At 50.1% G+C, this 11518-nt stretch overlaps 1 protein-coding gene across 1 annotated transcript; it reads right to left on the bottom strand.

Moving 5' to 3' along the window:
* Positions 1-474: 474 nt before the first annotated feature.
* LOC139699008 (protein fork head-like) lies at positions 475-2253 on the bottom strand. The gene has a single exon (XM_071598004.1). It carries the CDS (start codon positions 2251-2253, stop codon positions 475-477), a length of 1779 nt encoding a protein of 592 aa, XP_071454105.1.
* Between the last annotated feature and the right edge of the window lie 9265 nt (positions 2254-11518).

Consider the following 11518-nt stretch of genomic DNA (forward strand, 5'->3'; position numbering starts at 1 on the left):
ATTACGACCTACCAGCGTCACCGAAATCAACGGAGACTTTCTTGGCCAGAAAAAAAATCCATGCCCACATTCACGCACTCACACTCGACAGCGATCACTCGCGAAAACAAAAAAAATAACATCTCAAAACAAAAAGCCTCATGCCTATCGCGAGTTCAATTGCCTCGACGGAAAATTCATTTTTCGCGCTAATTACACCACACGGAACACGCATACGCTTTATGGGACATGACACACACGTGAACATCCGCGATCTCTTCCGAAAAAGTCGCAACAACAAACAACAAGACGAACGAACTCTTCCCTTTCGCTTCTTTCCTCTCTCTCTCTCTCTTTCCCTTCCGTCGAACGGAGCGTGCGAGCTGCTGGAGACGACGTTGGGTTTGTTGATGTCGGAGGGCAGGGGGCAAGGACAATCACGACAACGACTCCTGAGGTCGCAGGGCCGGGGAATCTTTAGGCCAAAGGGTACTGTCACAAGGTGGTCGTGCTGGCCGGGGTGCTGTGATGGTAGAGACCGCCGTTGTAGTAGCCCTCGTTGGGCAGCGTCGCGGCATTCGGAATGGGACTCAGCGAATTGTAGCTGCTGCCGTACTGCTGCGCCGCGGCTGCCGCCGCAGCCATGTCGTACATTTTGATGTCCGCTTTGCTCTCTGTCGGGAGCAGCCGGTTGATGGAGAAGGGGTGGCTGGCAGCGGCGTACGGGGACTCCTGCTTGAGATGGTGCAGGTGGTGGTGGTGGTGATGGTGGTGGCCGTTGCCGCCTCCCAGCATCACCTGATGGTGAGACGAGGTCTCCGCCAGGTGCTGGTGACACCGACCTACCATCGCCGCCAACTCGGCCGAGGTGGCGTCATATTTGTCAGCCGCCGCGGCCATGACGTTCGTTTGCAGCGGGTGGTGCTGGTGCTGCTGGTTCTGGTGCTGTTGGTTCTGGTGTTGATGGGTCTGGTGATGGCCGCCGCCGCCGGCCCCGCTTGCCGCCCCAGTCCCGTGGTGCTGCTGGTGGGAGTGGTGCGCGTGATGCGAGTGGGTCTGCGGTAAACAGAGTTCCCCACCTCCGGCTTGCTGTTGCTGGGGATGTTGGGTGTGCTGTTGGTGCTGGGAGAGCTGGTGCTGGTGGTGAAGCATGGCCCCCATGTGCTCGGGGGTGACCTCCACCTTGGTCCCGCCCTGCTGTGAGGAGTGCAAGCCCATGAGGCCGCCGAGGTGGTGCTGCTCGGTCGAGACGGGAGATGCAGCCGCTGACCCTTTCGACTCTCCCAGCTGGTGGCTGCCTTTGTGCGGGCCGTGGTGTCCAAGACCGTCATCCGAGCCACCGTGCGAGGACTTCTTACCACCAGTCGAACCATCCGCCGATGAGTTAGACGCCGAGGATGACTTCTGCGCCTGGCGAATGGCCTCCTTCTTCTCGTCTTTGAACCTCTTCTGCCGCCTCAGGTAGCAACCGTTCTCGAACATGTTCCCCGAGTCGGGATGCAGGGTCCAGAAGGAGCCCTTCCCCGGCTTATCCGGCGTCCGCGGAACCTTGACGAAGCAGTCGTTGAAGGAAAGGGAGTGTCGTATGGAATTCTGCCACCTCTGCTGGTTTTGCCGGTAGAATGGGAAGAGGTCCATTATGAACTGGTAGATCTCGCTCAGGGTGAGCATCTTGTTCGGGGAGTTCTGGATGGCCATCGTGATCAACGAGATGTATGAGTAAGGCGGCTTGGCATGGGTGTAGCTCCGGCGATAGGTCTTGTCGGCCCGGGCCCGCTGTAGGGCCGCCGCGGAAGCCCCGGGCGACACCCCGCCCCCGTCCCCACTCAAATCCCTACCTCCTCCCGGGACTCCGCCCCCGGGGACACCAGTCGCACCGCCTGGGGGACCCGCGACACCAACGGCGGCCGCCACCGCAGCCCCATAAGAGTTCATGGGCCCAATGCCGCCCATACACGACCCTACTCCGTTCATACCCGCCATGGGTGAGTTGAGGGAGCCGTAGGATCCGATGGCGCCCATTCCGGAGGTCATGCAGTTACCGTTCATCGCCATGCCCCCCATGGAGCCCATGCCGGCGGGGCTGAGCATGTTGGAGGCGAAGGAGGGCGGCGCCTGCGGCGAGTGCGTGTTCATGGAGCTCATGCAGGGCATGGAGTTCATGGAATAGGTGCTGGCGGCCATTGGGCTCATGGCGCTCACGTTACTGCTCATGGTGCTCGAGGTGGACACCACGGCCGCGCTCGTGTCCGAATACAGTTTTTGGGAGAGCATTTTGGTGCTCTGGGTCTTAACGACCTGGATCAAACTTAGCGACTTCACTTTGGTGGGGTTTTATGATGGCGAGCAGTCGCGGAAAGCACGTTTTCTGAACTACCCTCTTTCAATCCCATCCCCACGCACGAATAATAATTCAGAAACGAACGAGATCCTTTTTATCCTCCTCTCATAGTCACCGAGATTGCCGACACACGATCATACCAACACCAAACGTCAGGGTGCACTAAAGGTAATAAGGGTAATACACTCAATTCATTTCGACTCGTTCAAGGTTAATCCAAATAAACCGAATACTCTTCCGAAATGTGGAAAATTGTACTTGGGATATCGGTCACTGAAACCGCCAGCTTCTATGGATATCGGTTTTGGGAGATAGATCCTTATTCGATTATCACGAGGACAGTTGGGTGCGGTGGCTGGCGAGCAGCACTATTTCAACAATAACAAAGCGTAATGTCCGTGAAAATTTCCTCTCCAAAGGTGTCCAAGCGGCGGGCCAGCCAATCGGCCGTAAGCCTAATAACAAATGCTCACAAGGAATGGCCGGAGGCACCGATCCATACGGCGGTATTGGAAATTTAGATCTTCGCGCACTGTTACCATTAGCTGCGAGTGGTACTTCGTCGACCGCCGTTATATGAGTCAGCGGAAGGGGAAGCCGAGGGACCGGGTGCTGGATTAGGCGCAGAGAGGACTTAGTCCCAGTGTGGAACCGAGTTTTCCTCCTTTCTCCGCGTTGTCCCCCGTGACTGCGTCGAACCCGCACGGAAAACAATCCACTCGAAGAGGGGGTCAAGCGAAAGGTGAACGGAGGAAAAATATTTTTGTTCAAGGGCCCGAGAAAATAAAGCCGTCGCGGGAAACGGTTTAAGGGGGGGCCCGGGTGGTGTGGGTGTTGGGGGGGGGGGAATGACTATCGATGTAGGTAGGATTGAAAGGCGGGAGTGGGAAAGGGGATAGGCTAGGGGGAGTGGGAGGGAATTAAAAAGTTGGCCCAGAGAGTTAGGGCGGAGGGAGGGGAATGGGTGGGAGAAGGGGAGTCGGGAGGGGGTGGTATGTTGCTCGAGGGGGTAGTACAAGGGGGAGTAGTGAGTGGATGCTACTCGCACGCACACACTAACCCACACACGCACACACGGGCACTGTACAGCACGGCCAAACAAGCATGGAGAGAGGGTGGCTCAGTCCGCGGCCGCGATGGTCCGGCACTCCTCTCCCGACTGGGAACGCACTGACCTCAAGCTAGCCGGCGGGACACGCGGGGGAGGGAGAACACCGATCCCTGAACACCCGGCTCCCCCCACTGACCGAACACGAGAACGCTCCTCCCGAAGGGACACTTGGTATATTTTCCTTCCCTCCTGGACGGACGAAGGCCTGGGAAATCAGGACGCCAATTCCGTGGGCAAGGTAGTCCTCTCTCTCCCGTGTTCCCGTCGACGGAGTCCGGTCGGCCGTGTTGTGCGTGGGGGGCCGGGGGGACACGGGGTTGACGGAGCTTCGGGAAGCCGAGACGAGCACGGGGCGGGCGGCTTTGGCAGTCGGGGGCGACGGCGAGAGGGAGAGAGGACGGGGGCGAACACGCAAAACCCGACGCCAGACAACACAGTCGCACCGAGCAACAGGTTCCGCAACCAGAAGGACACTGCTCCACTCCTCCCTCTCCGGGCGAGCGGAGAGGGGGGGGCGGGTTCGTTCCTGGCGGAGGGGAGAGAAAAGGGGGCGGGGCGGGGGACGGAGCAGGGTTCGGGAGTGGGCGGGGAGGGAATGGGCGGTGGTGCTATCGGGCCCGGCCCACGAGCGGCCCAATCGCGTGAGGCCCCGGACGGAACAGACGCGCGCACCGACGGCGTAACAGAAAGACGAGACTTTCTTCTTCGCTTCCAGGGCCCCCGCTTGCTCTACTGCAGGGGGGTCTCTTCCTCTCCTTTCGCCGTGCTTCTCGGAAAAGTCTCCTCCCCGCCGGCCCTGGAACTGGCCCGAACTCGTGCTTGTCGCCGAACAGAGAAAAAGATACGCCACCCTCGCGATTCCCTTCTTTGTTTATTGCACCCGGTACGGGGGGGGGGAAACAAGCACCACACGTCACTCGACGACGGGTTTGGCCGGAGACTCAGTTTGGAGATGGTTGCCCTCGTCCCCACTTCGAGTACGTACGCTTTCGTTGGTTGTTGGAGGGGGGTGTCAACGCGAGAAGAGGAAGGGTTGAGGGAACGAAGGGAGGACGAAGTTTGTGTCCGAATGGGCACAGGCTGCTTGGTGCGTGGTCGAGTGAGTGTGTGTGAGCGCGTTTGTGTGTGGAGGGGTACGCGTTCCAGACCCAAAATGGGAGTGTGGAGAGGAGGGGGGAGTGCCTAGCGAGAAGGGGGAGAGGGAGAGGATCCTTGGGGGGGAGAGGGGGGAGTGTTCCCGGCGATTGAAAAAACAAACAGCCAACGAGAGGCGAGCGAGCGGAGTAGTGCTGCTCTCTGGTGGTTGTGCCGAGAAGTGAAGGAGGAGAATGGGGTTGGAGGGATGGGAAGTCTGGGGAGGGGGGTGGGAATTGTGCACGCAGGGGTAGTCAAACAAGAAGAAGAGAGATGGAAGGGGGGCGACGGGCGGGTAGGGGCAAGGGGGAGAGACAGAGCGGATTGTATTGCTGCTCTCTCTACGTATGTGTGGAGTCAGGGGTGGTGCGCTCCTCGCGTGCTTGCGAGTGAGACTGGAGATCCATCGTGTGTGTATGTGTGTGCCTGTATGTGTGTCTATGTACGTGTATGTGTTTTTGGGGTTCGGGAGGGGGACGGGTTGGAAGAAGGGGTCACGTGGTACCCCGCCCGGTTTTGCCAGAGAGGCGGGGGTGGTTCTTTTTTTTATCCCAGGGTGGGGGGCGTCCCTCTCATATTTCACGGAATAGGTACGCACGCACGCAACCGCACACACATACATACAGAAACACACCCTTCGCCTTCCTCTCCGCTCCTCCCCTCCCCTCTCCCCCCCACCCACTTCCTCCCCACTCTACGCTCCCTCCTCCCTCGGCTACTTTTCAAGCACGCCGTACTTTATGGGTCATAATTCATACGGAAAAGGGAGGGTGGGGGAGCGTTAAGGATGGGAGTGGTACGGATAAACTCCTCAGTAATTCACTGCCAGGGAGAAAAATATTACCAAGTTCGTCTCCATAGTTCGCCCATATAGTTAGTTAGCACGGAACTGGGGAAGAGAAGAGGGAGTTGCCAAAGGGAAGCTTTTCAACTTTTCTCGGGCCGATGCGGGGAAATAATAATAATAATTCTGTCGTAAAAACACGAAGACAAACGTTTGCCTAAAAACATTTCTTTCGAGCGGCTCAGAATACTTCCTGCAGCACACGAACGGAGATCGAGGTCCCCGATGCGCTCCATTGGAAAGATTTTTTGTCCCCTTTAGTATTCAGTTATATTTTTTATTCATCGACTGAGGAGATTTTTATGTCCGTAGACACATAAATCACGACAAAGCCAACAATTCTCGGCGTTTCCCACCTGTGTGGTTCATGAGAAGCCCAGTTCTCCGCAGCCTTGTAAAAATAAATACATGTATGTAGTGTTTCATTGCTGAAGTAAGTAATGATGGTGTGGAAAGAGGGATTCGCCACACATTCATGGAGAATTCGCCTTTAGTCCAGGTTGTCAATACAATCACGCAACCGCTGACACGTATACCTGTATCGTCCTTTGTTAGCAGCCACGTAGAATGATAGGAGAAAAGACAATACGAATGAGTTTTTGTAGGAAATGCCTGTTTAGAAGAACGCCAGTTGAAAAAAATTCCTTCGCATTGCCCATGTTTAGAGCTAAGAATCAGTGCGCTTACTAGATTCCGCGGTCCGATTTACTCTGTTCATGATAATTAATTCCCGAGAGGAAATTAATAATATTTCTCTATCAAATATTCACATTTAAATGTTAGAATAATAATTATGTTGAATAAATATTAATTTATGCGAGACTGGAGGAATACATGACGCAAATTTATAGAAAAAACAATTAAAAAAATAAGAAAAGGCAACGGCTCTGAATTGGACTTGATAAAAGTGACTACTCAAAATCTATTTTCTCATTAATTAATAATTGGGAAGCTTTAAATATGGAGTATTTTAACCAAAAATTTGTTCGTTCGAGGTTTTCAAAAAGTTAAACGATACCCGAGGTAAAAAATATTAAAAGAGAAAAGCGGTTACCCGTAGAGATAATTGCTTTATTATTAGTGTAATCACTAATCACCCATAAAGATTATTGCACAGTAATTACTACAAATTAATTTAAATGATTAAGAATCATCTGTTATCCGTCCTATGATTAAAATGTTTCCAAGTATTATCCTGTAAGCTTGTTCTTCTTCGCCAACCGACTACTACTCGCTCAGAACGTGTCCCGTTGGCGACGGGACTCGAGACGATCTCCACGCAGTGCGGGAGATGAGGTTGTTGCCGGAGAGGTAACCGCTTTTAACTCTTTCTCTCCCCCTTTGACACGGACGATGCGCTTCCACACCTCTATCAAGATGTTTCGCGTTGTTATAAGCCACATGACTCTCAGACCCAGTCCATATCAATTCTATTTGCATAGCAATACTCCTGTCGTTCGTGTTAGATTTCCAAATGGCAAACACCAGAAATGTTCTTGGATGTGAATTCTTTCTAATTGACACAACTTTCAAATGAAACAAACTTGCTTCAAAGAAACAACGAGGTGACGGAAAAGATGAAACCAAACTGGTTCCACTCGTGCCATTCGGTAAATGAACGAAGAAATTTAGAGAGAATAGTATTAACTAATAATTTTAACCGCTTCATGCTGGGAAAAGTACCCAATGCACGGAATTTCCCACGAAACTAAATCTTTATCTATGTAATTCAGGTAAAAGAGTGTAGGGTTAAATAGGAGGTACCCACTCAAATTTGAGAAAAATCTATTGGAAAGAAAACCCACGATATTCCTTTAGAAGTAATGGAAGCATAATTTATTCGCAAATGAAGAATATTTGTTGCGTTCAATAATTGTAAATAGTCTTCGAATATATTATTTAGTATTTTCTAATATGTGAGTATGACTTCTCTAGGGAAACGTGGTAGTCATTTGGGTACAGCGTTGCAGTACTGACCGGAGGGCCCGAGTTCGATTCCCAAGCACGCCTCTGGGCATCCTCAGCTATACCCGAGCTGTGTGATTTTTCGGGTACCAGATCTTCTTGGGAAATCATTGACGGCACAGGAAAAGGAACTGGCCACTCTCATTACCCTGATGGGTGGATTTTACGCACCGTTGTGCTTAGCACTAGGTGAAATCCACCCTGGCATGTTAAACCGGCCTTGAGTTTGAAAACTGCTGCGGATTTTTCTAGGCAAAAACATGTAATAGTAAGTGTGCCATAAGTTGATTATGCAGCTACAATATGATTTAAATAGCTCAAAGTAGATAGCAATCATACTTATGACGACTTTTCTCTTTATATGATCTGATTAATGATACTAGATCTTCTTCCCTTTCGATGAAATTATTTTTTACCGAACAAATCGACGTACTGATTTTGATTATTTGCGCAATAGTGGTATTTTCCTGAAATCTCTTGTATTGTACGCTTCCACACCAACACCCACCGCGGGTTTCATTCCACCGATACATCGGTTGGATCAAGCAGCCGATTCTCTCCCTCGAGTATAGCAAACGCTTGCGGCCGACCGTCCGAGGGCGAAGGTAAGACTCGGTCGGATCCGCGAGCTCGCTCCTTCGCATGCTCAAGTCCTCTTGCTCAGCGCGGTGAGCGCGCCTTCATCCACTCCGCCGACGGAACCACCCCAGCGCTGTAATTATGACTAAATCATGCGCTAGCCGCTCTTCATTTAGAAAGAGGCATTCACAGTTTCGGCGATTTCCGGTATCGATCGTCCGCATTAATTAGTTCGAAGAGACTGATCCCCGTAACACCGCGCGCTCAAAGGGCGACTCATTAAGAGGACGGCTCCGCGCATTTCACGGCATCGGCGGCGGGTGCGGAAGAGGCAAGGGGGTGGGGGTGAGCGGGGGGTGGGGAGGACGGGTGCGGCCCGCCGGCAAGCGAGCGAAGGGCGGGGCGCTATCGATCGACCGACTCCAGTGAGCGGGGAGAAGGAGGGGAGAGGGGCGAGCTCCGCGTGTGAGGGCGGACGGTGAATGGCAGGGGGTGTCGTGTGATCCACCCCCCCCTGGCTCCGTGAAGCGGAATTTCTCCCTCTCTCCCTCCTGGGGGGAGACGGGATTCGTCCGATTCTGGAGGATTACGATTCGCGCCTGTCCGACGGAGCGCTCGAGCGTACTTGTTCGGTAATTGGCCGCGTTCCTGGAAATTTATTTCCCTCCGTGCGGTCTTTCCGTCAGTCACACCGTGAGTCGTCTCACCCTCCATCCGCCCAACTCACTCACGGCGTGCCGCATCCGTCACCACACCCGTTGTCACTTCCCTCCGTCAAATCTTTCCATATAACGTCCTCGGCAAGCATTCGTTACTCCGTCCATATTAATAACCGACACACCTTCCACGTCCAACGTCTTGTCAACCTATCTGTCGGAAAAAAAAGTTATTAGCCACTTTTTTTTATAAGAATCTCTGTATACGAATCGGAATTCAACGTATAGGTAAAATGAAATCATCATATTCTAATAATTGAACGTCAATATAAAAGTTGTTTGGTTCCCAAAATAAATTACTTATCGGAGTAATTAATTTTTTTTATCGAACCTCCGAGAAATTTTCTGATTCCGCAAACATTCATGAAACCCTCTATGACCCATTTATCCTCGCATAAAGGCCAGCTTAATTTTAAGTAATCGAGGATCAATATTATTTACGATCATTTCATACGGTGGAAAAATTTTATACTTATATATTATGTATGTTAGAAATGGTAAGTAAAACAGATTGAAAAGAACAACTAGTTAATGCCTACTTTCTAACTTTGTAAGTATTCCGAGTTAGAATCGCATATAATTGGAATGTTATTAAAGTGTATTACAAGTGATTATATCGAGCAAAGTGAAAAGTCTTCGCGAGTGCAAGTCCTTTCATCCTTTAACCATTTTCTGTTTACCGTTTCTTCCTCCCACTCCATGCATGCTTCTTCATTACTTCAACCCTCAGTTTTCTCGTCTTTGGGGCGCTCAGACACCGAAATTCGCGTGGATAAACGATGAATGAGCGGAAAGAGTAGTGTCATCCGCTCTCAGTGCCCCCCCCCGCAAGTGCAGGGCAAGCAAAACTTTACAGAAAACCTTGTTTCGCCTAGGTCTCTTGGACAATGACCTCTCCGATTCCCTGACACCCCCTACACTATTATTACGAAACCCCCTCTTTAAATTCTGAAGATTATACCGCTAAAATGAACTTAAATGACCAAACGACGAAAATTTAATTTTACATTTAAATTTAATTGGTGAAAAATTCCTTTTTTCCTCTCACACATTGTATGACAATACATATATAATGGAAACTATTGAAACCGTCGCGTAACAATGTAGAAACAAAATACGTATAAGAATCCAGGCATATTTTCTTGATTATTCCAAGATTTTAAGGTACATCACCATGTGTCTTGTGTAAAACTTGCTAATGAGATGCATGGTTTTACTTTCCTACGATTTATACGTATGACTATGGCACTTCAATTCGGCACCAAGGTGGGGAGTGATAGCATTTGCGTGGGATCAATGAGCATTTTTTTCGTAAAATATTAGTAAATCCTAGACGAGCGTTATACTAGCACCAGCCCTAACATAGGCCCCTAGATAAATATTAAACTGGAAATTAATATCACTCTTTTTCATTTTCTTCTTTAACCTAGAATAAATATCTACTCGTATTTATTTCTTTCGCTCAACTTTAGCCAATGTCGACATGAGAATCTTAACAAGCGGATTATACCACTTTTCTGAAGTGAGCCACTCGTATCTACCGTTAAATTATTTATTTATGAACTTTTAAATCCCTCATATTTCTACACTGAGGGCTCTTTCTACCTCTTGAGAGCATTAAATTAAACAGAGTTTCCGGTATTTGAAACTCGATGTCACGTAACTTTTGAGAGAGCAGGATGATATAACGGGTGTGTATCTAAGTAGCACGGAAAAATTTAAAAATACTATGCACCGAATGCATTTACTAGTCTACTATTCTTCTAGACCTCCTCTATTGGCTATTTCCAATTAATCGATGTCATGGAACATCTAGTTAATTTTTTTATCATTCTAAATCAAAATTCGTGCCTTTATAAAGGGAGAAATAGTCCATGACAAAAAAAGAACAAAACTCTGAATCATTTTTCACCCAACCGGATACATTAAATACGACCTAGAAGAGAAGAGATCGAGTGAATAAAATTAGAGAGATTTAGAATTGAAGAGATAGATTTAAGATGCCATTTTTCCCGCGAGCGATAAGGGATCAGAATAATGTTATCCGACCGCGCTAGGAGGGGATAATATTTTAGTAGTCTAGTGAGTAATCACCGCCTGCCACACACCCTATCGGTGGCTAACAGGGTACCATTGTTGAATGATAGAATGGGATAGTGGAGAAAGTACAGGCATGTCTTCGAGTGGGGTCGGACCTCCACGCTGACGAACAGAAGGAGCGTCTCCAAGCGAGCGTGGTCGAGCCTCATGAAGGCATTCCCCACACTGCGAAGCGTTTCCGTTGGAATGATGAATATGAAGGACTAATAATCTTTTGAAAATTTTTCCTTTATCCTTGCGACGGGCGTCTTAACCAAAATACTTTTTCCTGATTTCCAGCCCAAGAAATCACATCACTATCCCTTCCGTTCGAAAATAATTATCGATCGCCGGTCTGGGAGCCAAGTGTTTGACTTCCCCCTTGAAGTTCCCTGAAGGCAGGCCAGGGGGAGCTTCGGTTCGTCTCTCATCAAACCCCGGGAGTTGTTTCGTTAAAGGGTGCAGACACGGGGAAATCCGCGTCACGCTCGGAGCGGTTGACCAAAAGGGCATCCGCTGTCATTCCGTCCCAAATCCTCGATGGTCCGCCATCCGGCAAGCACTTGAGCGACCACCCGGTCGATTGCCGCCTTCATGGATATCCGATGCAATGCAACCGGAACATTACCGCGGTCATTTTTTCGGTATTTTTAGTACCCTGCAAGCCACCAATATGGTGTGTGGAAGGGGTTGAAAACACGCCAGACTAATTTTGCCCCCGAATATTTTTACCCCTTCCGCGGTCGAGCAGCGTTATCCAGATCCCTCAT

Source organism: Hetaerina americana, unplaced genomic scaffold, assembly GCF_022747635.1.
Source record: "Hetaerina americana unplaced genomic scaffold, ioHetAmer1.1.p SCAF_9, whole genome shotgun sequence".
Lineage (NCBI taxonomy): Eukaryota > Metazoa > Arthropoda > Insecta > Odonata > Calopterygidae > Hetaerina > Hetaerina americana.

What these genes read in the sequence shown, in the direction of transcription:
- LOC139699008 (XM_071598004.1), bottom strand. Translation starts at nt 2,253, where the DNA reads ATGCTCTCCCAAAAACTGTATTCGGACACGAGCGCGGCCGTGGTGTCC.